Below are 26,268 nucleotides of genomic sequence, written 5' to 3'. Positions count from 1 at the left end.
GATACAAAATCAATTTACAGAAATCGGTTGCATTTCTATACACCAATAATGAAGCAACAGAAAGAGAAATCAAGAAATCAGTCCCATTCACAATTGCACCAAGAACCATAAAATACCTAGGAATAAACCTAACCAAAGATGTAAAAGATCTGTATGCTGAAAACTATAGAAAACTTATAAAAGAAACTGAAGAAGACACAAAGAAACAGAAAAATATTCCATGCTCATGGATTGGAAGAACAAATATTGTTAAAATATTGACATTTTAACAATACTACCCAAAGCAATCTACACATTCAATACAATAACAATAACAACTGCACCGGCATTCTTCTCAAAGCTAGAACAAACAATCCTAAAATTTGTATGAAACCACGAAAGACCCTGAATAGCCAAAGTAATGTTGAAAAAGAAAACCAAAGTGAGAGAAATCACAATCCTGGACTTTAGCCTCTACTACAAAGCTGTAATCATCAAGACAGCATGGTACTGGCATAAAACCAGAGACACAGACCAATGGAATAGAATAGAGAACCCAGAAGTGGACTCACAAATGAATGGCCAACTGATCTTTGATAAAGCAGGAAAGAGCATCCAATGGAAAAAAGTTTCTTTAGCAAATGGTGCTGGGAGAACTGGACAGCAACATGCAGGAGAATGAAACTGGACCACTTTCTTACAGCATACACAAAAATAAACTCAAAATGGGTGGAAGACCTAAGCGTGAGACAGGAGACCATCAAAACCCTAGCGGAGAAAACAGGCAACAACCTCTTTGACCTCAGCCGCAGCAATTTCTTGCTTGACACGTCTCTGAAGGCAAGGGAAATAAAAGCAAAAATGAACTACTGGGACCTCATCAAGATAAAAAGCTTCTGCACAGCGAAGGAAACAATCAGCAAAACTAAAAGGCAACTGACAGAATGGGAAAAGATATTTGCAAATGACATATCGGATAAAGTGTTAGAATCCATAATCTATAAAGAACCAAACCCAACACCCAAAAAACAAATAATCCAGTGAAGAAATGGGCAAAAGACATGAATAGACACTTTTTCAAAAAGACATCCAGATGGCCAACAGACACATGAAAAGATGCTCAACGTCACTCATCATCGGGGAAATACAAATCAAAACCACACTGAGATACCACCTCACACTGGTCAGAGTGGCCAAAAATGACAACTCATGAAACAACAGATGCTGGTGCGGATGTGGAGAAATGGGAACCCTCTTGCACTGTTGGTGGGAATGCAAACTGGTGCAGTCGCACTGGAAAACAGAGTGGGCGTTCCTCAAAAAATTAAAAATAGAACTGCCCTATGACCCAGCAATAGCACTACTAGGAATTTATCCAAAGGACACAGGAGTGCTGATTCATAGGGGCACATGTACCTCAATGTTTATAGCAGCGCTTTCAACAATAGCCAAATTATGGAAAGGGCCCAAAGGTCCATCAACTGATGAATGGATAAAGAAAATGTGGTTTATGTATACAATGGAACACTACCTGACAATGAGAAAGAATAAAATCCTGCCATTTACAACAATGTGGATAGAACTGGAGGGTATTAAGTCAGTCAGAGAAACACAGATATAATGTTTTCACTCATATGTGGAACTTGAGAAACTTAAGACCATGGGGGAAGGGAAGGGGAAATAAACAGTTTCAGAGAGGGAGGCAAACCATGAGACTCTTAAATACAGAGAGCAAACTGAAGGTTGATGGGGGGGGAGGGGGAAATGGGTGATGGAGATTGAAGAGGGCACTTGTTGGGATGAGCAGTGTGTCGTATGTAAGCGATGAATCACAGGAATCTACCCCCACTTGACAATACACTGTATGTTCGCCAACTTGACAATAAATCATATTTTAAAAATAATAATAAATAAAATTATAAGAAAAACGCCAAACTTTTAAACAGTTATTTAAAATTTTCAATGTAATTCAAGATATACAATGAAATAAACTATAAAATACTGACCTGGTCGTGGGTTTTATCCTTTATAACTTCAATGTCTAAGACAGACAGATGCATTTGACACAGGAAATCAACAATGATACAAACACTGAACAAAAAGTATCATTTCAAGATATAAGTATATATTAAGATTGAAGGCAAACCGGAGTACTCATTTATGTATACTTAGATATATCGCCTCCTCAGAAGTGTATGTGTAAGGAACATTTTAGTCTTTTTGTTTCTTTTTATTATTCTGAACCGTTAAGAGTTTAAACTATGGAGTCATATAGACTTGGGGCAGACACCAGCTACAATCTGTGAGACCTTGGGCAAGTGAGTAAACCCTCTGTTTCCTCACAGGATAATAATAATTAGTAACTAGTGGGGATGGTAAATGATGGTAATGGTATTCCTTGAATTACCAAAAATAATGTCATTATATAGGCCTCTCTTTTCCCTCATATACAGTGTTTGAAAAAAGTTTTTTTTACCATGAATCCTAGTAACCTCCAAACAATAACCTGTCAAACCCCTTCTTCAACATAGTCCCTCTTTATTCTATTTATATCTTTGCCAAAATAGTAGACTACGGGCTAGATGGAACAACATTTCAAGTAGAGACATCCTTCTGAACGAAGAACTTTCCTTTTAATATTTACTAAAAATATATCATGTCCAGAAAAATAATTGCTCATAATTACAGGTCACCTGGACACATTTTGCAGGGAAACATAAACGGTTCTGAATATCTCAGAGATGTGGATATGAGAAAGACAAAAATTTGGATCGCTATAGTCATATGGGATATTATGGGCTATCCCCCTAAAATTCATATGTTGAAATCCTAACCCCCAGAACCTCAGAATGTGACTGTATTTGAAGACAAGGTCTTGAAAGAGGTACTTAAGGCAAAATGAGATCATTAGGGTGGGCCCTAATCCAGATGACTGGCATCCTTGTAAGAAGAGTAAATGTGGTCATAGACACATACAGAGAAGAGACAGTGTGAAGACACAGGAGGAGACGGCCACCTAAAAGTCAAGGAGAGAGACCTGGAACAGATTCTTCCCTCAGGCTCCTTAGAAGAAACCAACTCTGCTCACTCTTGATCTTGGACTTCTCACTTCTAGACCTGTAAGAAAAATAAACTGTTATTTAAGCCATCCAGCCTGTGGTACCTTGTTGTGTAAGCCCTAGCAAACTAATAAAATTAGAAAGGAATACTAGAATGTAAGCTCCAGGAGGATAGGATTTTTCATCTTTTTTTGTTCATTGATGTATCCCAAGTACCTAGAGCGATGCCTGGCACATAATAGGTGCTCAACAAATATTTGCTAAATGAGCTTCTTAATAAATAAAGCAGAGTAATAAAAGCCTTCCTATAGATGCTCTATTAAATACCATCAATGTTTCAGTAATGCTTCTTATACTCCTAAGACCTGAGAACCTGGACTCTCGCTGCTCTTACCAGCTCTGTGGTTTAATTGGTCTGCTGCCACAGCCCAAATGTATAAAATCCTCTGGTGAAATTCTTGGTATGATTCAATTCCAGGAGTAATTTCCTAAAGAGAAGAGCTAATAAGATTAAAATGTTGCTGTAATACAATAAATGTGAATTAATCCACATAGACAAACAGATCAAACTTGTTAGTCCCATCCTGAGGAAAATGCCACAAACAGATGTAACTTGTTGGTATTGATGTTCCCTCAAAAGTATTTGGCTGGCTGATGTCACTAACGGCATTGAGAACGGCCTGGATTCACAATTTAAAGGAAAAAAATAAACAATGATTCTCCTGTTGTTATTAAAGCATTTCTTGAGTGGACACAGGAAAAAGACAGACTAAATTTCCTTCTGACTTATTCAATTACATGGCTTCATGGTGCATGTATTTCTTTAAACCAAATCCATGTCTTAATATCATCACTATCACCATCAATCAATACTTAATTTGGTTCCCTAAATATGCTAGGGAAATAAGAGCAAAATAAAACATAAAAGAATCATGGAAACATGATTTTAACTTACATGCAGATATCCTTTAAGCAACTGCTAGAGCAAAAAATTCACCGAAATTATAATAGTTCTGTTAGAGATAAGATTGTAGATAACTCTCTCTTCCAATTATTTTTAATTTTATATAAGTTCTTATAAGCCATTTTTACAACATAAAGTTCTCAAAAACCATTCTAACTTCTAATCATTACTGGAAGAAAATTTAGCATTAAAAATTCTCCCAAAGGAAGAGGATGATATTTATTTTTAAAGTATATTTAATTAATACATTTTTACAGGAATACACGTGAGAAAACCAGAATACACCAGTTTCATGGGCAAGCAAAATTTGGCATTTTAAAATCAAGATCTGGAAATATCATCCTGAAAGCAATTTAGAAATCAAGTCAAAGCTTGTTCTTGGTCTGGGGCCTGGAATGAGTTCCCTGAACTGATGCAATCTGAAACCCTAGCCAACAAGTGTTTATCAAAGTCTTTGTCCCAAAGGGAGAAGTCTCTTTTCTAATTCTCCAGGAGTCATGCTGTTGGGATTGCTTTGAGACTTGAGCAAAGAGAGCAAGTAGGAGTACAAAACATCCAAATCATTTGGAAACATTTTCTTTTCCAGCAAAATGAAAGCTGGTTTTTCATGATATGCAATTTGTAATCAAGCCCTCCTTTACTGAAGCGATTCGTCAGCTACTGGTGCGTTTGCTCCTTTTTCCTGGGAACCACATCATAAACAGGAAGTACATGCCTCTGGGGCTTATTCATTGCAGAATGGAAAAAATGAAGCTGTGGATTTTCTCAAGGATGATTTAGAGAGGACGGATCATTAATTACTGTACTCCCCTCCTTATCTTCACCAGGAGCCTTATAAACCAAACGACTGCACAAGCTGTGCTCCACACCCAGGAAAATACAAAGAGTTCTTTGCCCATATGTGACCGGAAGTCAACTTTACAGCTCTGCATCAGGCTTTGATCACATACTGGCAAAGAGGATCAGCCCCTGTCTTAACAACCTGTTAGAACCCTGCCTGCTTCACCTTCCATCCTGACAGCCACAAGCCTCCAGACCTAAGATCAGAAAGTCTACCATTTCATATTAACCAAATACCACAAGCGTTGGGTATGAAGCAACCCGATACTGAGCAGACTAAAAAGAAGAAAAATGTACTCCTCACAAGGGACATCTTGGTGGTGATGGCATAGCTCTGGAACTTGGTTGCAGTGGTGGATACACATATCTAAGCACGGGATAGAAAGGCACAGAACTACACACACACACACACACACACACACACACACACACACACACACACCTTGTGCCACTGTCAATTTCCATACTCTGATACCTACCAGGTAAGTAAGTAAGGTGTAACCATTGGAGGAAAGTGGATAGAGAGAGTACATACAACCTCTCCGTACACTCCCTGCAACTTGTGATATGTTTATTTCAAAATAAAATGGTTTTTAAAAGTGCACCTTCTTGTGTACATCCATGTTCTTTGACCGTCTGGCATCAGGACAAGTCACGGAGAAACACAGCCTGGTTTTCGAGTGGAAGGTTTCAGCCGCCACCCAACACAAAACTTGAGCCTGGGAACACCCCTGCAGCTGCTGTGCCTGGGGTTTCCTTTCTGACCTCCAACCCTGCCTGACGCCCGCCCCCCGTCTCAAATTCAGGTCACACCTCAATGTCCCCTCTTTACGGAGAGGCCTTCCCTGCACTCCCTAACCAAGCAGACGCCCTCTGCTATTCTCCGAGTACCTCGGTCCCTTCGCCGCATTCTTCGCTCGTGTAAAGAGCTGGTTAGTTTACTTGTTTGCGGCCCGTCCCGCCGCCGGCCTATAAGCTCCAAGAGCGCGGGCACCGCGTCTGCCCCTCGCCCACCCTACCCCACCACCACGAGCCCGCCACTGGGCGCGGGCCACGTGTTCTACAGCCTGTGGAATAAACGCACCTCCCTGAGATTCACTCCCTCCGGCTCCAGGGCGTCGGGTCGGTTCCTGCCCCTCGCACCTCGTCCTCTCCGCCACACCCGGGCCCCTCCGCCTCCTCGCCTCCACGCGGACCCCACCCGGCCAGGGAGGGCGCCATTTTCCTCTAACTCTTCTGCCCAGAGGGCTGCTCTCCCCCCGTTGGCCCCTTTTCCTCAGGCTCCCCCCAACTCAGCCCCCTCCCCAATATCTCCAGCCACCGCCCCGCGCTCTGCGCCGCCCTCCCCTCCCTTCCGGTGCCGCCCCTGGGCCGGGACCCCAGCCCGCAGCCGGCGCGCCCCTCACACCACGCCCCTCAGTCCACGGACCGCGTGGGAGGCACCCACTCCGCCGCTGCGCGGGAGGGGAGGGAAGACGGGCGGGGCGCGGGGGCGTGGCCTCTTCCGTACTGAGCTTGGATTGGCCAGTCCCGCGGGGGCGGGATTGCAGCCTGGGTCTTGTCCCCGGGTCTCTGCCGGGCATTCTTCGCGGCTGCGGCTCCAGCTTCGGCGACCAGGACGGGAGAACGGCGTCTGCGGCTCCGGCAGCATGTCTGAGAAGCGGCACACAGGGGATGCCGAAGCCCGGAGGCTCCCCGACTCCTTCAGGGGTGAGCCCCGCGCCGTCTCCGCCGCCCCCGCCGCCCCCCCCAACCTTTCCCTCGCGAACGAGACCCAGCCTGGGAGTCCCAGGCTCGTCTCCGCCGCTTTAAGCCGTGCGACCGTTGCTTTAAGCTTCGGTGACGCTGAGAATAGCGAACCCTGCTTCGCGGGCTGGGGGTCAGGTTTAGGGATGTTAGGGTGCAGAGTGCACAGCGGCGTGCCTGGCACACAGAGGATGCACCCACTGCAGGGCACGTTTCCAATACCAAAGCCATAGCAGAGGCTCGAGTGCTCCAGCGGTTGCCAGATGCCTGGCCCTGTGCCGGCGCTTTGCGTTCATTATCTCGTGGCACGCATGCGGGCAAGGAAATGCCTAAGTGACTCGGGGCCAGCGGGTGGTGAAGCCGGGGCGCAAATCTGCACCCCACACTCAGGATCCCGCGTCTCCTGTCTCCCGACTCCCCTTTCCTTCCCACCCCTCGGAGGTCATCTCCTCCAGCCAGCCTTCGGCTAACCCCATGAGTGAGCCCCCCTTCTCCGGAGCTGGAAGGAACTCCTGCTCCCCCAGCCCCACCCCTGGCCAATTTCATATCAAGAAGCAAGACCGACCTGTGAGATTTTCCCCTAACCCCTCACATACATTTGCTATATTTGCAAAGAAAAGAAAGTCTCTTTTTGACATTCTTCCCCTCTCTTTCCAGCTTCACTTTCTGCCCTATCTTGCCCCCTCTTTACTCCAGTTGTCCTGGGGACCTCGCCTTTGCGGCTTTTGTTTCTCACAAGGAACTCATAAGTACCCCCACCCTACTGGGGCCTTCCCTGTCTTGAGTGGCTCAATCTTGTTCCCCTGTGAAGGAACTAATACTCTTGAGAGGGGTGTCACCTTGAACCTTTATTGGCTAACTCCTTGGGGGTGGGGGTTCCAACAGAGGTGACAAACCTCCAGGGGTGCTGGTTCCCTCCCTGGAGCTGGCTCATAGCAATCCGAAGGAATTATTTCTAAGGATGGAATTTCAGGCAGGATGACATGGTGAAAGACAGTTTAGGGGGCTGGGTGGGCTTTTCCAGCACCCCACAGAGAACACTGTAATGGACTTAACTTATTCTGATTATTTGTAAAGCCAGCCTTGTCCACCCATCTAATTTAAGTCCCATTTCCTCTGCCCGGTGATCCTTCCCAGGAGCATCGACAGAATTATCCCTCACTTTCCTCTGCTAAGCACCTCGGAGAGTTATCTTCCCAAATCAGTAGTGTAACAGGAAGGCTGTATTTGAAGAAACTGATACTCCCAAAGAGGTTGTTACTTCAGAGTCACATAGTTGATAAGTAATGGAGCCATATTTTAAATCTGAGTTTGACTCTACAACTTGCTGTCCACCTCTTTCATAGCTGGTTGTCTTTTCCTAGATAGGAAGGTGGGTGGGATCCCTTCCTCTGTGCCCTGACCTTCTGGTGGGAGACAGAAGGACTGTGAGGACAGTTTTAGCAGTTTGGTGAAACTGCAGCGAGATATCTGTTTATAGAGGTTCTTTGGGAATACACGTGACTTTTATTTATACTTCATATCCCCCTTTTTTAGTTGTTTTTCATCGTCACGGACTAGTTTCCATTTCTAATTTCTTTTTCTTGGTTCTATGATTAACTTTTCTTTTTTTAAGACAGAAATGTTTTTCGGAATCTAATGAAAACTCCTCAGAAAGTTATACACACCAAAAAAATTTTGCATAGTCTAGGTTGCCTTTTTAATATATATATATATATATATATATGTAAATATAAATACATATGTGCGTGTGTGTGTGTGTGTGTGTGTGTGTGTAAACACAGGTACAAAAGCCATTACTAGAATTTATTAAAAAGATTTGATTGAGTGCTTGCCATGTGTCAAACACAGCCTAAGTGCTTTACAAACATTATCTAATTGCAATCCTCTTAACGACTCCACAAGGAAGACATTATCCACCATTTTACAGCAAGAAAACCAGGGCTCAGAGTAGGAAAATCACACATGTGTGTGATTCAGAGCTAGGGTTTCAAACCTGGGCTCTGTGATTTCTCCAAACGATTTTCCCTATCCTAGAGCTACCTCCAAAATGTGTACCCAAACAGGAGCACCTGGGTGGCTCAGTCGGGTTAAGTGTCCCATTTCAGCTAAGGTCATGATCTCATGGCTGTGAGTTCAAGCCACACGTCGGGCTCTGTGCTGACAGCTCAGAGCCTGGAGCCTGCTTTGCATTCTGCGTCTCCCTCTCTCTCTGCCCCTCCTCCACTTGCTCTGTCTCTCTCCAAAAATAAACATTAAAAAAATTTTAAATGTGTACCTGAACAGAGGACCTTGTCAAACACCAGCGCTTCACTAAAGGTGAGGGAGAACAAAGAAAGCCCGGAAGAGCCTAGCTTCAATACAGACCTCTTGAATAAGACATCCCCAGAAGGCTGCTTCTGAAGGAAACAGTGGAATATAAAAGCCCAAACTCTATCCTGTTATGATTTTGCTGACAATTAGTCTTAGGAATGTAAATGTGACCAAACCCAGGGCAAGATTACTTTTTCTTAAAGCCAGTGCATTCACTTTGTAATGAAATAATGCAGGTGGATCACAAAGAAATGTATTATTATAATTAAGAGACGTGTCAACAGAATATATCCCTTTGGGAGAATGCCTGAACATAAGCAGAATCAAGGGACTTATTTGTTTATTTCAGTTGTTACAGCTGATCAGATTGGGGAGAACTTTGTAACTTCTTTAATAATTAAGCCGAGTTAAACCATCAATGGTCATAAATTAACTCAAACCAGTGACCGAGTCTACTAAAGCTGGCGTGTGTGTGTGTGTAGATACATGTATATATATTGGGTTGCCATGATAATACATTGTGAAGTGTGGAAAGAGAAAAGGTAGAAATTATAGTCAATAGCAAAAAGGAAGTATGTGTCAATTCTCCTTCCCCCATTCTTTCTGAATCGTTGTCTGTCTTCCGGGCCTAGTAAAGAAACTTAAACCCCAAGCATTTGGCCTGCCATTTCCGTAGATTAGCCTTTGAAGATGTGAGCGGTAAAGTATCTGTTGCAAAATATCACACAATAAAAATTATACCAACCTTGCCCAGTTGTGAATGCACTTATGGTACGATGGCATAGTGTAGTGAAATGGGAGTGGAATTCAGAATTCAAGGATCTGAACTGAGCTCTCAATATCATCCCTTGCTACCTGGGTCACCTTGGGCAAGTCTCAGCCTCTGGAGTCAATTCCTCATCTCTGTCTTGGGCATAATCTTACCACAGTAACTGTCTCCCAAGGTTTCAAGAATCAAATGAGAAAATTTAACAGTGACTGTTCAGAAAACCTGGTAATTATGCAGGAAGTTAAAATTTATGGACAAAGAGTGGTATGTATGAAAGATGGTCCAAGAAAGCTTAGAGCTCTGATTTACCTGCCCAAATGTGGTCTGTTTCTCCTCCAGAGACAGAGTCCCCAGGCAGATTGTTAGCCTTGGTATTTTCTTTGGGGTGTGCAGGTCCCAGAAGGCAATTCACTTACTAAAAAGTTTATTCCTGTAAGCTGTATCAGTGTGATCTGAAAGTTGTGATAAAAATAACAGCTGCTATTTAGTGAGTACGGCCTGAGTGTCAAGCACTTTACGTTTTTATATGGGATGAGTGTTCTTTTCCCTCCTTTTTCTGGTGAGAAAAGTTAGTGGTAGAATTGGAATCTGACACCCAAATCCTGAACTCTTAGCCGCTGCTTAGCTTTTTGGCCTCAGTTGAGAACGGGGAACCTTACGATTTAGTTTCCTTATGCAACTCTTCCCCATTTTGTTTTTAACGTAAGCTCTATGCCCAGTGTGGAGCTTGAATTCATGACCCCAAGATCAAGAGTTTCAATGTTCTGCTGACTGAGCGAGCCAGGAGCCCCTGGTTTCTCACTCTGTAGTTAAAATGATGTTGCCCTCCAAAGACTTTTATGGGAAAAACTTAATTCTAGATGCTTTTAAGATGTCCAAGAAAAGGAGCTGGGAAAAACAACCAAAACAACAGCAGAAGTAGGAGCATTTTGTTCTCTTAATAGATCTCAGGACTAGTCTAAATGTAATTAACTTAATACCATTATGAAATTGTTTTTCTCTCCAGTTTTTCTGGAAATGACTGTTTTTATCTTGCCAGCTGTGGGCCATATTCAGGTCACACGTATTCATTCTGACAACTGCTTTGGGACAGAGGATGGTCTACACTGTATTCTTGGGTCTTGTCTGCTAACGTGTAGATCAAGTTTGTCTCATGTAAAGGCTTTCCTTTCCCCCGAAGAAACAGCGGAATCCCTCAGCGCATTCAGCAATTATTTACTTGACAAATGTTTTTTGAGTACCTGTTATGCTCTAGATGTCTATTGTATTAGCTCATTTACTCTTCACGATAACCCTCTGAGGAGGTACTCTTATTAGCTCTGTTTTTAAGCAAGTAGACTGAAGTACAGAGAAGTCAGATACTTTCACAAAATCACACAGCTAATAAGTGGCAAAGGCAGCTTTGAAGCCATCATGCTATACTGTTTTAAGAAGACCAAAATCTGTGAAGAAGATGGACCTTGAAAAGAATAATTATAAATGTGATTTTTTTTTTTTTTTTTTTTTAAATAGGCGCCACGTCCAATGTGGAGCTTGAACTCATGACCCTGGGATCAAGAGTCGCACGCTCTACCCTACTGAGCCAGCCAGGCGCCCTCACCTTTTTAGAGAGGGTGAAGTGTAATAGGCAATTAGGAGGGGGGGGGGCCCTATTTAAGACTCAGAAGGTTCAAATTTAAAATTATTCATGACACTCAACCTCTTTTTCCTCCTGCTTTATGGCTGGAAATAGTCAAATGAAGGAAAGCTACAGAAAATCCCCAAGATGCTTGGGAAATAAAATATTTACACATATTTAAGTTCCTTACTCTTTTTTGAGCGAAGCAAAAGACTCCCTTTATTTCAACTTGTACTGGAAATCTTTCTTAAAAGGAATTGTCCATTCCCTTTTTCTAATATCTCATGGTAAATACAGTTTAAGATCTGTGATTCAGATCCCATAATGGTTCACCAGTATTGGTTCTTTTTTGTTTTTGTTTTTGTTTTTTATGTTTATTTATTTATTTTGAGAGAGACAGGAAGAGAGGATCCCAAGCAGGCTCTGCTCTGTATGCACGCAGCCCAAAGCAGGGCTCCATCCCACAGACCGTGAAATCATGACCTGAACCGAAGCGAAGAGTAGGACACTTAACTGACTGAGCCACACAGGCGCCCCCGTGTCGGTTCTTTTCATCCAGTATTTGTAGCCATGGATGGTTTATAATAAGGAAGAAAAAGTAGGATCTCCAGTCATGGCTCTTAACTTGATATCATCTGGCCTGTAGCCACTCTGGCCCAGAGAATAATTTCTTCCCTAGAGGCTTCAGGATTAGGGCATTCGAAGAACTGTAATTAAAATAATCATTTGAAAGGCGGGTTACAGTGTGTGCACTCCTTTGCTTTGAAAGCCTCCAACTAAATACCATTGTTTCTTTAACATGAATTTATTGAGCCCCTATTGTGTGCTAAGCTCTGCCCCTCTCCCACCCCACCTGGTGTAATGTTTCTCTCTGTAGAGTGCTGCCTTCATTTTTGTTTTTTCTTCACTTTATTTTCTTCCATTTCTCTTCTTGTCCTTTTCTTCTGTGGTTTCCTTCCCTTCTTTGTCTTTCTTTGTAAATTCCAGGCATTTGAAAAACTCAGTCGTAGTAAAATTTTGATTAATCGGTATATGTCATCATTAATGAAATATGTCTTATATTGACATTTGCATATTTCCCTGCCCTTTGGCCTGTTTGGCCTACCTTGAATTTTTACTTCATCAAGTCTTTTAAAGCCCTTGTTTCAAAACAAAGGAGAGAGAAACAGAGGATCTGAATGAAAACTGTAGCCTTACTTGAAAACCTGAAAGATCAAATCTATTATTTAACTCATGATGTTCTCCTCAAATACTTAGCTGTAGGACTTGGACCAGGGACGGGCCATATAGCCTGTGGACCAGATCTGGCTGATTGCCTGTTTTTGATTGCCAGGCTGATTGCCTGGCTATTGCCTGTGGGCCATAGCCCACAAGCTAAGAATAGTTTTTATATTTTTAAGTGGTTTTTTTCAGGGGTGCCTGGGTGGCTCAGTCGGTTGAGCGTCCGACTTCAGCTCAGGTCATGATCTCACAGCTTTGAGTTCAAGCCCCGCGTCAGGCTCTGTGCTGACAGCTCGGAGCCTGGAGCCTGCTTCGGATTCTGTGCCCCCCCCTCTCTCTGCCCCAACCCACTCGCATTCTGTCTTTGTCTCTCTCAAAAATAAATAAACATTAAAAAAAAATTTATAAGTGGTTTTTTCAAAAAAGGAGAATATTGGGGCACCTTGGTGGTGCAGTCAGTTGAGCATCTGATTCTTGATCTCGGCTCAGGTCATGATCTCACAGTTCTAGAGATCGAGCCTGCACTAATGGTACGGAGCCTGCTCAGGGATTCTGTCTCTCCCTCTCTCTGTCGCTCCCCTGCATGCGTGCGCGCGCGCTTTCTCTCTCTCTCTCTTAAAATAAATAAACTGTTTTTTTTTTAAAAGGAGAATATTTTGTTATCCATGAAAATTATATGAGATTCAGATTTCCATATCCATGAGTTTCACTTGAGCACAGCCTGCCCACCCATGGGCATGTTGCCTGTGACTGCTTCTGTGGTGCACAGTAATTGCAACAGACCTTATGGCCTACAAAGCCTAACGTTTCTGGTCCTTTACAGAAAAGTGTGGCAAATCCTGATGTAGAATCTCTGGTGGGGGATAGTGGTGGCCAAAAAGAACACTTATATCCTGAATATTTATGCTTTTAAGAAAAATGAAAAATTGCCCAGACCTTTCATTTCCACCAACTGTTGCCCCTTAAAAAAGTGCTGTTAAGACCATGCTGTTAGTATGTGTTTTTGAGGCCAAACGCCTAGCCCTCTTGTCTCTCCCCACCCAAACTGCACTGTTCTTGGCATTTGACAACACGAAGTGAAGTGTTTCTCTTGCATTCCGGGAAAGGGGAAGGAAAAGATTGTCCTTGAAATGCTGCTTTTCAGGCATTGCAACAATCCTTGGGCTGGTTCTTTTCTTTTTTGTGTATAATGATACAAATGACCCTGAGTTAGATTTTCAGATATTGTGGAAGACTTTTCTGGCCTTTCCCTGAAGAGGACATCTAATCTTTTGAACTTTAGAATAAAATATCAAAGATAAATGGAATTTATTATTAATCCACACGATCTCCAGCAATGCCAAGTTCAGTAGATCTTAAAGTGAATCAGCTGATACAGCATCATTAACAACATGGAGTGCTCTGAAATTATGCCTGCGTCATCCTCTTGAAAAGATTATTTTACTGCTTTTTTGGGAGCCAACCCAACAAAAATTACTGTGCAACTTTTGTTTGTTTGTTTCGTGATTTTGTTTGTTTCCTTCTGTCTCTTCCCAGAAAGTCTTTTGCTTTTATTACTTTGGGAGTCCAGGAGGAGTATTTCATACCTACTTTACAAATTTTTGTAAATGTTAGAAAGAAGGTATGTGAGGAACCTGCTTGTGGCCGACATGTGATAAACATTCAACAAATGGTTATTATTATTAATTATAAAATATACCTCCAGAATGAGAAAAATTTAAGAACTGTGTGATTTTATCTTTTCAACAAAATTCGTTTACACAGGAAGGATGCATGGAAGTTTTGCTAAGCATATATGCATTGCAGCAAGTTTCTATTTGAGAAAATTGGAACCTAATTGTTCATTAGATGGAACAATGGAATATTATTCAACCTTTAATAATAAAGAATATGTACTGACATGAAAAGATACTCACAATTGGGGGGAAAGCAGGTTTAAAATAATTATGTATACCATTATTTTATTTTATTTTATTTTTTAAAAAAAGCAGATAAGAAAGGTTTAAAAGACAAATAGCAAGGTAGAAAATAATCGCCATCTAGAGAAAATGAAGGTATAGATAATTTTTCTTTTAAAATAAGAGAAAAAAATTATGTTTTTAAAAATTCATGTTAGTCCCCTGGAGATAAGCCCCATTTGAATATTCAGTTAAACAGTGTTGATGTATAAACTTATATCCATTTTCAAAACCTTGCTTTGATTAGTTAAAATTTTATTTTGGGGCACCTGGGTGGCTCAGTCAGTTGAGCATCCAACTTCAGCTCAGGTCGTGATCTCACCGTTGGGTTCATGTGGGTTGTGGGTTCGAGCCCCACATCAGGCTCGCTGCGGTTGGCACGGAGCCTGCTTCGGATCCTCAGTCCCCCTTTCTCTTTGCCCCTCCCCCCTCTCAAAAATAAATAAAGATTACAAAAATTACTTTAATGCAGTTTTCAGAAGAGTTTTGTAGTAAAAGAAAAGATAAAAACTATGGCCAAGTAGTATTTACAACCAAGTGTCATGGGGTCACCAATCTTTATGAGTATTCCCACCCAGCCAAGTACCAACAAGTATATCAACCAAAATATCTCAGGAATACTGACTGCTCATCATTTATCTTTTACCTCCTACGGCTGGGAGGTATTCAGTCTTCAAGCTAATGAATGAGGAACTTGAAGGAAATGAATTTCATGAAATTTGGGGGAGTAACTGAGAATTTCTATTCCTCTTTGGCCCGTGAACGGTAGATGACTAAGAACTCGTTAGTACCTTGGTGAAGGATAAGCCTCACCTCTCTGAGGAATGTGACTATGTACCTTTATGAGCTATAACCAGATAAGGAAGAATTTCAAGGGTTGAGAATAAGATAGTTCGAGAGGCACCAGAATAATCTGAAATGGTGCCATTTCCCCAGCGTATAAAGAGATTATTTTTTATTGATTTTTCAAAGTTTATTTATTTTGAGTGAGAGTGAGCAGGGGAGGGGCAGAGAGGGAGAGAGAGAATCCCAAGCAGGCTCCTGCACTGCCAGCTTAGAGCCCCACACAGGGCTCGAACTCACGAACAGTGAGATCATGACGGGAGCTGGGATCAAGAGTCAGGCGCTTAGCCAACGGAGCCACCCAGGTGCCCCTACATGGATTACTTCTGGCTGAGCCTTTGAAATGTGAAAGTCCAAGTCCAGTTTTCCAGATACGCACTTCATTTCTTACCGCTCTTGGTTTGTAATCTCGTATATTCATTTGAGGATTTCAAGAATAATGTCACGACAGAAACAGAGTGCATGCACACACGCACATACAAAAAGACTGGGCGAGAATAAGAATAAACATCCCATCCTTCCAAAAGTTTCTAGTCTTATATATTCAGGATGCAGAGGTTTGTACTTTGCCTGGAGATAGGAGGTTTGGGGCAGTATTTTAGAAAGCACCAAATGCTGTCAGAGAAGTATTTGGCTAGTGTGTTCCTTATTTGCAATCCATTTCACTTTGGAAACCTAGACCTGAGCCTGGCAGAGAACCTTGAGACCATTTTGCTATAAATAGGCACAGCTGGAATTAAGAGGCCTTCCTCTGTAGGGACATCAGATTTCATTCTCAGAACTCCTACCATGCTTTCCAAGTTTGCATACTCTCTTGAGAAAGTGCTCCAGACACAAAAATGTCTTTGATGAGGATTTTTTTTTATTATTTAAAAAAATTTTTTTTAATGTTTATTTCTGAGAGAGAGAGAGACACACAGAGTGCAAGTGGGGAGGGTCAGAGAGAGGGAGACACAAAATCCGAAGCAGGTTCCAGGCTCTGAGCTGTCAGCACAGAGCCCGACGTGGGGCTCAAATTCACAAACTGTGAGATCATGACCTGAGCCAAAGTCAGACACTTAACCGACTGAGCCATGCAGGAGCCCCAGAATTCTTTTTGATTTTTTTTTTTAATTCAGAGTCAAAGGACCAAAGGAGTGAATGGACTTAGAACAGGAGCTCTGGAGCAAGATGTCCTATGTTTGAATCCCAGATCTTCCCCCCTCATGTGTCCTTGGGAAAGCTTTGTTCTTTCAGTTACCTCCTTTGTAAAATGAAATTAAAAATACTTAACTTCAGGGGCGCCTGGGTGGTTCAATCGGTTGAGCATCCAACTCTTGATTCCGGCTCAGGTCATGATCTTGTGGTTGGTGAGTTCCAGACCCATGTTGGGCTCTGTGCTGACAGCTCAGAGCCTGCTTGGGACTCTGTCTCTCACTCTGTCCCTCCCCTGCTTGCGCGCGCTCTCTCTCTCTCTCTCTCTCTCTCAAAATAAACAAACAAACAAACATACATTAAACAATATCTTAGGGGCGCCTGGCTGGCTTAGTCGGTTGCACAACTGACTTCGGCTCAGGTCATGATCTCGCAGTTTGTGGGTTTGAACCCCGTGTCGGGCTCTGTGCTGACAGCTCAGAGCCTGGAGCCAGCTTCAGATTCTGTGTCTCCACCTCTCTCCGCCCCTCCCCCACTTGCACCCTGTGTCTGTCTCTCTCAAAAACAATAAATAAAACATTAAAAATATTTTTTAAGGGGCGCCTGGGTGGCTCAGTCGGTTAAGCGTCCGACTTCAGCTCAGGTCACAATCTCACGGTCCGTGAGTTCGAGCCCCGCGTCGGGCTCTGGGCTGACGGCTCAGAGCCTGGAGCCTGCTTCCGATTCTGTGTCTCCCTCTCTCTCTGCCCCTCCCCCGTTCATGCTCTGTCTCTCTCTGTCTCAAAAATAAATAAACGTTAAAAAAATTTTTTTTAATATTTTTTAAAAATACATAACTTCACAGGGCTTGGAAAGAGTACAATGAGATACACATCTAAAGTAATTGAATACAGTGCCTATAACAAACCACCTAAAAATGGCCACTCTGATTATTGAGAGTTGTGATAATGCCTGATGGAGCCTTCTGCACAGGCAGCATTGTGGCCTTGAGCTTGGCGTATCCTCTCGGTGAATATGTCTACGACCCCACAAATTTTAACTTAGAAACTTCCAGGAGATTAACTTAGAGCACTTTTATTCAAGTATGCATAGGATGTTTGTTTATCTCCCACTATGACACAGAATCAGAAAACTACAAAGAATATATAATGTGTATTCCTGGTCTTTCATTCTGTGTTTCAGAGCACTTGACCTGGATGCCGTCTTGTGTCTCTTCTCTCCTAAGGTCTCAGCCTGAACTCTGCTTATTTCTTGGCCCACCATTTGTTCAAAGGCCCGTCTCACTGTCATCTTTGCCCTTCTGAGCCGTAACAGGTCCCTGGTCTGCCTCTTGCCTGTTGCCAATCTCCCTCTCGTTATTAAAACAGCTCCTAGAAATAGAACAGATGCTTTCAGTGGTTGATAAGAAAAGTGATAGTATCCCTTGGCCTTCAAAGTCCCTCTGCCCTCCACAAAGAAGAAAAACAAACTAAAAATGAGGAAGATTCTGGGTACAGAAAGTGGAAAAACACAAGCCAGGAAGTGAAAGGGGTTTCCCAGGATGGTAGTGAAAGCCAGTCACTGGGACAGCTGTTCACAACACCCAAGAGAGCAAGTCCAGACATGGCTCCAAAAAAGACTCTCTTGGAGGATGAAATTGGTAGAGTACCTGACCTTGAGAGAGGAGATTGAGATCATTGATGAGCGGTTTGAGGCTGAATCAGTGAGTACATTAAAAACTAAGCAAAGGTGAGGGGTGGCCTGGGTGTCTCCGTCAGGTAAGTGTCCGACTTGATTTCAGCTCAGGTCGTGATCTCATGGTTCGTGAGTTCGAACCCCGCATCGGGCTCTGTGCTGACAATGCAGAGCCTGCTTGGGATTCTTTCTCTCTCTCTGCGCCTCTCCTGCTCTCTCCCTCTCAAAATAAATAAATAAAATAAACTTTAAAAAAAATCCTAAGCAAAGGGAAAAAGCAAGACAGTGAAGAAAAACAAAAAGTTGTGTGGTACAGAAAAATGAATTAGATGTCCCTGCGTGGCTTAGCTTTGAATCGCATTGACGTATACATGAAATATAAAATGCTGTAATGACCATACAAAAATTACGATGTAATTAGAAGGATGGGTATATTTATGGGCGGAGGAAAAGCTAAATCCCCTTCCACAGTGGAAAGTCAATAAGTAATGCTCAAAACGAAGAGAGCCACAAGGAACAAAATCAGCATGTTATTTAGAAACATGGAGTGTATACCAAAATACTCTGCCAACAGAGCAGCTGCCTTTGAGGAAAGAAAAGCTGAAAGAGGTAAGCAGGGGACTGCCCTCTTTTTGTAGTAGTCTTCTAGAACTTTTGGACTTTTTAAAGTTTGTGCAAGTATAGCTGCTAAAAAAAAGCACAGGTGCATAGCAACAAAGGCTGAAAAAGGAGGTGAGAATAATAGAAGGGAGAAAAATAGGTTACACATTTTATTTACTCATAAAATGCATGTGTACAAGAGAAAGGTTTGGAAACATACTCACCATGTGTGGATTGAGTACGTTTCCCCTTCTTTTCCATACTTTTCTGAATTTCTTGCAGCAGGGCATGTATTACCTTTATAACAAGACGAAAAGCTATTTCGTGTTACAGGAAAGGAAACAATTAGAAAAGTGAGAGGAAAACTGTCTACCCATCCAAGCCCCACTCTGTCCCACCGGTGTGAGTTACCCCTATTCCGTGTTTTCAAAATGTTCTGAACAGAGTGCTCTATGTCTGCACTCACCACCCAGTGTTATAACGATCTGTTTGTCTGTCCTGCCTGCTGAACTTGCCTGATAGCCGGGATTGGGTCTTACTCCCTTTTACCCCTTCAGTGCAAAGCACGAACCCTAATAAATATTAGGTGCCTAATAAATATCTGCAGGATAGAAAATAACATAGACAGCCTTTGTCATGTTAAGGAGATTAGAAAAAGTAGCACCGGGGCATGTGGGTGGCTCAGTCAGGTAATCAGGTAAGCATCTAACTCTTGATTTGGGCTCAGGTCAAGATCATGTGGTTCTTGTGTTCGAGCCCCACATCAGGCTCTGCACTGGCAGCACGGAGCCTACTTAGGATTTTCTCTCTCCCTCTCTCTCTGCCCCTCCCCCACTCGGGTGCTCTGATTCTCTCTCTCTCTCAAAATAAATAAACTTAAAAAAAAGAAAAAGTAGCACCCTGCACTTCAGCGTTGTTGTAAGGATTGCATGGGAAAATCCATGTAAACCAGCTCCAAACTCCAAGCATAAGTGTGTTCAGTGAACAGAGGCTGAGGTTGGTCGGAGTGTGCTAATCACCATGATAAGAGTTGTATATTTTTTGTTTTCACAGATAGCCCTAATACGGGCCTTGGACCTTGTGGCTGGATTTTGGTGGCTGTCTCGTTCTTGTTCACAGTTATAACCTTCCCAATATCAGTATGGATGTGCATAAAGGTAAAGAATATTTTACTTGCGTCTGGAAAGGGGTCAAGCCCTAACTACATAAACCCCCTTTGTGTGTGTGTGTGTGTGTGTGTGTGTGTGTGTGTGTGTAAAAGAGACAGACACCTGCTGGCCTGTAGTTCTTTTTCCTTCATGACTCCTTTAGAAGATTCACTCTAGTCTATTGTGATGGAACTTTATAACTTCTTTTCAGGCGGTCTTTCTTATAGGTAAGAAATACCTATAGTAAGGATCACCATCGGGGCGCCTGGGTGGCTCAGTCGGTTGAGCATCCAACTTCAGCTCAGGTCATGATCTCAAGGTCCGGGAGTTCGAGCCCCACATCGGTCTTTGCTGCTGTCATCCTGTCAGCACAGAGCCCTCTTCAGGTTCTCTGTCCTCCTCTCTCTCTGCCCCTTTCCAGCTCACTCTCTCGCTCTCAAAAAAAAACCCCCCAAAACACGTGGGTATGTTCAAGCTCTCCCACTGCCAAAACAAAAGTAAGGCTCACCATCGCAGTTTGGGATGTGGGACGCTCCTGTCCAGATTCAGGAGGCCGAGGTTTGGTTGCTGGCTCCATTGTTCACCGTGTGACCTTTGCCGTGTTTCCTTCCTGTGAAATGGGAGGAAGTAACAACACCCACTTCCTAGGGCCAATGTTAGGATTAAAATAATGTATCTAAACATGTGTATCCCAATGCCTGGCACATGGTAAATGCCCCCTAAATGCTGGTTATTTTTTCCATGAAGTTATTAATACTGTGACAAATGACTATCATTTACATATTCCTAAAGAGATAAAATATGCTCTATAATTTTCAGATAAGTTTATTGTTATGATTTAAGATATCAGGAGACAAACTATGGGGAATTTAGTTTTTTTCTTTCTTTCTTTTCTTTTTTTTTCTGTATTCACAACGCATGAGTAACTGAATGATGATGTTAACAGCTAAGGAGTGAAGTTATGGATTTGCTCCTGTATACTATTCTATACTTCCCAAATTTTATACCATGAATATGTATTGCTTTTATAATAACTTAAAAAAATAGTAAATACATATCATGCTTGGTGGGGGTAATAAAATATTGGACATGTGATTTATAGATACTGTTTGGATTTTATTTATTTATTTTTAATTTTTTTTTAATGTGTATTTATTTTTGAGAGAGAGAGGGAGAGAGAGAGTATCCCAGCACAGAGCCCGACATGGGGCTCAAACCCATGCACTGTGAGATCATGACCTGAGCCAAAATCAAGAGTCAGATGTTTAACCAACGGAGCCACCCAGGAACTCCATTTATTTATTTATGTATTTATGTATTTATTTATTTAAGTTTTATGTATTTAAGTAACCTCTACACCCGACGTGGGGCTCAAACTCATGACCTCAAGATTAAGGGTCCCATGCCCTTCCAACTGAGCCACCCAGGCACCCTGATGCTATCTGGATTTTAGAGAAAAAAAACAAAATAGAGGCATCTAATCTGTTTAGGGCAGAAATACATATTTGAGAAGCTGTTTATGTTGGGGCACCTAGGTAGATCTGTCAGATAAGCATCCAACTGCTGGTTTTAGCTCAGGTCATGATCTCACAGTTCGTGAATTCAAGCCCCACATCAGGCTCCAAGTTGATGGTGCAGAGCCTGCTTAGGATTTTCTCTCTCCCTGTCTCTAGCCCTCTCCTACTTGTGCTCGTTCTCTCTCAAAATAAACAAACTTAAAAAAAAAGAAGCTGTGTATAAATAAATAGTGGATATAAATATTTGCACTCCTCATGTTAAATTATTATTATTTGTGTTTTTAACCTAGATCATAAAAGAATATGAAAGAGCCATCATCTTTAGATTGGGTCGCATTTTACAAGGAGGAGCCAAAGGACCTGGTCAGTATAAGGGTTCTGGGTGGTTGTCTGGAGACTGGAATTCTTCCTCCTGTTGATGTGAATTCCCTTCCAAGGGCCCTTTCTCTGTTGGCTTAGAAAAGAGTGCATGTGTAACAATAGGAGTGGCACGAGCCAGTCTTGCCACAATCACCCTTTCCTTCCCTTAGCTCCCCTCCCCTTCCCATCCAAGCTGATAACATTATTTTAGGCCAAGAATAGCGGCACCCATGGAAGTCTGAGCATGAGAATTCCTATTACGCTAAAGGCTTTCAGTCATCGCTTTTGGCAAACTTCACTTAAGCCCCTACTGCATTCCAGGCTCTGGGAATTCAAGGGAGACTAAAATATAGTTTGTGCCCTCGAGGATCTTGCTGTCTAATGGACACCAAAAAGGAAAACAGTTACAACCCCGTGTGATAAGTATTAGGATCAAGTAATTGCAGATAGCTGTGGAAACCCAGAGACAAGTAACTGACCCGAATTAGTAGGAGGAGACCATCTGGGCTGAAGGTGACATCTCGGCTGAGTCTTGAGGCCTGGAGAGGTGTTAGCCAGAGGGGAGGTGTTCCCCGCAGAAACGGCAACAGGCGCGGAGCGATGTAGAAGGGGGCACGGCAGACCCAGGGAACGGCAGGGAACAGCCCAGCAAGAGCATAGAGCACGAGGACGGGAGAAGGGCTGCAGAGGGGCCTGGGCAGGTTGGGCTGGACCTTGTGTGACGGGTTCAGGGCTTTGCAGTTCAGGAAAGACTTGTGCTTGTGGCTGAGAAAACGGGCCATAGGAGAGAAACCGAAAGATACAGAAAGATTTGGGAAGGATTGCATTGGTCTAAGTGAAAACAAGACGGCCAGTGACAGTGGAGTAAGGAAATGAAATCACAGGCCTCAGTGGCAACAGTTTGGTGGGGGAAGTAAGCAAGAGGATAGCATTCCTGGCGTCTGGCTCAGGCACAGAGACGAACTGGCTTCTTTCAGTTGCCTAAGTGGATTCTCTGACGGTGAACGGATTCGGCGCTGGCGTCTCTCCGTGACATTCTGTGTTTCTTTGTTGCAGGTTTATTTTTTATTCTGCCGTGCACGGACAGCTTCATCAAAGTGGACATGAGAACGATTTCATTTGACATCCCCCCTCAGGAGGTAAGGTTGTCTTTTGCCATGAGTAACAGATGTCACATGTGAAAGTACTTAGCAATGAGAGAGGCAGAGGAGAGCGGTGAGAGCACAGGTGGAGAGCCTGTCGGCCGTCACCGTTTTCCAGCTGTGTGACTTTGAGCAAGTTCCTCAACTTCTCTGTGCCTTAGTTTCCTCAGCTGTGAAATAGAGGTTGTAACAGTAGGACCTACTTTATAACGTTCTCGTGGGGACTACGTGAGATGTTAGGTGTAGAGTGCTTAGAACAGGGGCTGATAAGTTAGTAAGTGCTATGTAACTGCTTCTTACTACGAAGTGTAACACAATGTTAACTCAAGTGTAATGTTAGCTTTTCATACTTGTCATCACTTTTACTACCACATTTCTCTGCTGCTGGTTTCTGATAGAAAATCCAGCTTAGGGGGCACCTGAGTGGCTCAGTCGGGTAAGCAACTGACTTCGGCTCAGGTCATGATCTCACAGGTCACGGGTTCGAGCCCCGCGTCGGGCTCTGTGCTGACAGCTCAGAGCCTGGAGCCTGCTTCGGATTCCATGTCTCCCTCTCTCTCTCTTCCCCTCCCCTACTCGCATACACTCTGTCTCTCAAAAATAAGACATTAAAAAAAAAAAAAAGAAAATCCAGCTTGGTACAATATTCTTCTTAAGGTTTTTTTTTTTAATGAAATTTATTGTCAAATTGGTTTCCATACATCACCCAGTGCTTATCCCAACAGGTGCCCTCCTCAATACCCATCACCCACCCGCCCCTCCCGCCCACCCCCCATCAACCCTCAGTTTGTTCTCAGTTTTTAAGAGTCTCTTATGGTTTGGCTCCCTCCCTCTCTAACCTTTTTCTTCTTAAGGTTCTTGATTATACTCTAGATTAATTGGTTAGAAGCCCAAAAATTAGGAACTGCTCATTCGGCATTTTAGATAAAGCCTATAATGTTTTAGAACAGTAACTACTTCATGCTGTTTCAAACTGTTTCGCAAGTAATATCACGGTTGAAACTCACAGCAGAATCCCTGGAAAGCTTGTAGCTGCCGTGGGGCAAAGGGATCCCTCTAGGCCACAGTGGCAGAGCCAGACCAATATCTAGCTTTTTGGGGGCCTCGCCTCATGCTTCTCCCACCGCTGCATGCGGAATGCAATCCACATTAGCTCCATCCTGGCCCGTGACCTAGTGATAGCCAGCCTGGTCCACATGTTCAGGGAGGCATCCTAACCTTTGCAGACAGAAAGCCTGAAAGTAGGATGAAGGGAGGGATAGAAGAATATGTCAAGTGTCTCCTGGCCAAAGGCCAGCTACTCAGCAGGGCGGTGGAGCCCGGCCACGTTGCTTTCTCTTTTTCCCAAATCCAGAAACCAGCCCAGGAACCTCCTTGCTGGTACTGATCCAAGTAGTGGGTGAGGTCAGACTTTGTAATCCACACGTACGTAGGAACACCAGGAATCGCTTTTACCCACCAGAACAAGGCTGGGAGCTGTGCTGTATTCTCTGCACGGATTCCCATGTCTCAGGGAAGATCGGCTCTCAGAAGGAGCCCCTTTCAGGGTAGCTGGGAGTCCTGGCATTTTCCTCCGTAAACATCACGGGCAGCTGGCCGGCTTGCTGTAAGCTTCTGCCTTCCAGCTGCTGTCTTGTCTCCTGTGAGCTGCTGAATGCAGAGCAGATTGGAACTTGGCGAGCAGTCCTTTTTCCGATCCCCTGTGAACTTCATGTGAAGGAAGATAAATACTCTGCCTACAATAAACAGTAGGAAGAGAGGCGGCAGCTTTAGAAAGCTCTGGCTGTGGCAGAGTCACGAGGGCAAGAAATGGTTTAGAAATGATACACATTTTCCCATCACATCATGGGAACTGATTAATTTTCATGCAAGATGGTAATATACTATTAGAAGTATTTTTAGATTGTCAGCAAAAGGATTACCGCTTTCCTGCCTAGCAGGGACTAAACAGCCATATAATACCGTTAGTTGTTATCACTTGCCATTTACATAGCTCTTACCCTTTTTTTTTTTGTAAGTTTATGTATTTATTTTTGATTGAGAGAGAGAGCAGGGGAGGGGCAGAGAGAGAGAGGGGTGGGGGGAGAGAGAGAGAGAGAAAGAAAGAAAGAAAGAAAGAAAGAAAGAAAGAAAGAAAGAAAGAATTCCAAGCAGGCTCCAGAGCTGTCAGCCCAGAGACCGAGGCGGGGCCCGGACTCCTGAACCTTGAGATCATGACCTGAGCCAAAATCGAATCGGGAGCTTAACAGACAGAGGTACGCAGACTCCCCCCTTTACACTTTCCAAAGAGCTTCATTCACAAACATCTTACCAGATCTTCAAAGAAACTTGCACAGAATTGGGCAGTGTAATTAGCCCCATCTCACAAATGAGGAATCTCTAGGTCGAGCAGTTTAAGAGCCTCACTAGGGTCACAAAGCGAAGCAGGGTAGAGCCCCGGCACCAATCACTAAATTCCCAGGATCACGTTTCAGGTCATCTCTCATTTATTCACCCCCTGCCGTGGATCCATCCCTCTGCCAGTGCTTGCGATACAAAGACAGACTACTCTCAAGAAACGCCTAGTCCAGGGGCGCCTGGGTGGCGCAGTCGGTTAAGCGTCCGACGTCAGCCAGGTCACGATCTCGCGGTCCGGGAGTTCGAGCCCCGCGTCGGGCTCTGGGCTGATGGCTCGGAGCCTGGAGCCTGTTTCCGATTCTGTGTCTCCCTCTCTCTCTGCCCCTCGCCCGTTCATGCTCTGTCTCTCTCTGTCCCAAAAATAAAGAAACGTTGAAAAAAAAAATTATTATAAAAAAAAAAATTAATGAGAAAGAAAATGGTATTTTTTTTATCCTCTTAAGACAGCGATTTTCAGGGGCGCCTGGGTGGCGCAGTCGGTTGAGCGTCCGACTTCAGCCAGGTCACGATCTCGCGGTCCGTGAGTTCGAGCCCCGCGTCGGGCTCTGGGCTGATGGCTCGGAGCCTGGAGCCTGTTTCCGATTCTGTGTCTTCCTCTCTCTCTGCCCCTCGCCCGTTCATGCTCTGTCTCTCTCTGTCCCAAAAATAAATAAAAAACGTTGAAAAAAAAAATTGAAAAAAAAAAATTTGAAAAAAAAAAGAAACGCCTAGTCCAGCAGAGAAGCAGTGATGTAGGTCAGCAATACTGGCCGCTGCAAAGGGGCAGTATTTGCAAAGCGCTTTGCCAAGCGCAAAGGGGAAAGTGTTTAAGTCTGCCCCGTCTGGCAAGGTTCACAGAGGAGAAGACACTTGAGCTGTGTCTTGAGTGATGAGTAACAATGTGCCAGTCTCATGGCATGCGGGAGAGAGGGGAGAGGACATCCAAGCAGAGGGGACACCTGCACGAAGGCCCTGGGACATGCAACGTGGCGCATGTGGGACGCACA

The 26,268-nt window shown here is 43.5% G+C and overlaps 1 protein-coding gene and 1 long non-coding RNA gene across 4 annotated transcripts in view; one reads left to right on the top strand and one right to left on the bottom strand.

Annotated features, from left to right (window-relative positions):
* Positions 1-3,057: 3,057 nt before the first annotated feature.
* LOC115500014 lies at positions 3,058-6,078 on the bottom strand. Of its 3 annotated transcripts, none has more exons than XR_003964345.1 (3): positions 5,927-6,078; positions 3,433-3,539; positions 3,058-3,096 (listed from the first exon to the last, which is right to left on the bottom strand). It is a non-coding gene; the product is annotated as an uncharacterized LOC115500014 (long non-coding RNA). The 3 variants fall into 3 exon arrangements; XR_003964343.1 differs by having other exon boundaries at positions 3,433-3,526; XR_003964344.1 differs by lacking the exon at positions 5,927-6,078 and adding an exon at positions 5,448-5,826.
* A 338-nt stretch (positions 6,079-6,416) lies between these two features.
* Positions 6,417-26,268, top strand: part of STOM (stomatin) — a 32,175-nt gene continuing 12,323 nt past the window's right edge. The window contains exons 1-4 of the mRNA XM_030294353.1: positions 6,417-6,552; positions 19,772-19,875; positions 21,674-21,746; positions 22,800-22,882. Of these exons, the coding sequence (XP_030150213.1) occupies positions 6,492-6,552; positions 19,772-19,875; positions 21,674-21,746; positions 22,800-22,882 (321 nt within the window). The 5' untranslated portion in view covers positions 6,417-6,491. The remainder of the gene's footprint in view (positions 6,553-19,771; positions 19,876-21,673; positions 21,747-22,799; positions 22,883-26,268) is intronic.

Source organism: Lynx canadensis, chromosome D4 (assembly GCF_007474595.2).
Source record: "Lynx canadensis isolate LIC74 chromosome D4, mLynCan4.pri.v2, whole genome shotgun sequence".
In the NCBI taxonomy this organism is placed as follows: Eukaryota; Metazoa; Chordata; class Mammalia; order Carnivora; family Felidae; genus Lynx; species Lynx canadensis.
This window is presented reverse-complemented; position numbering and strand designations above follow the sequence as displayed.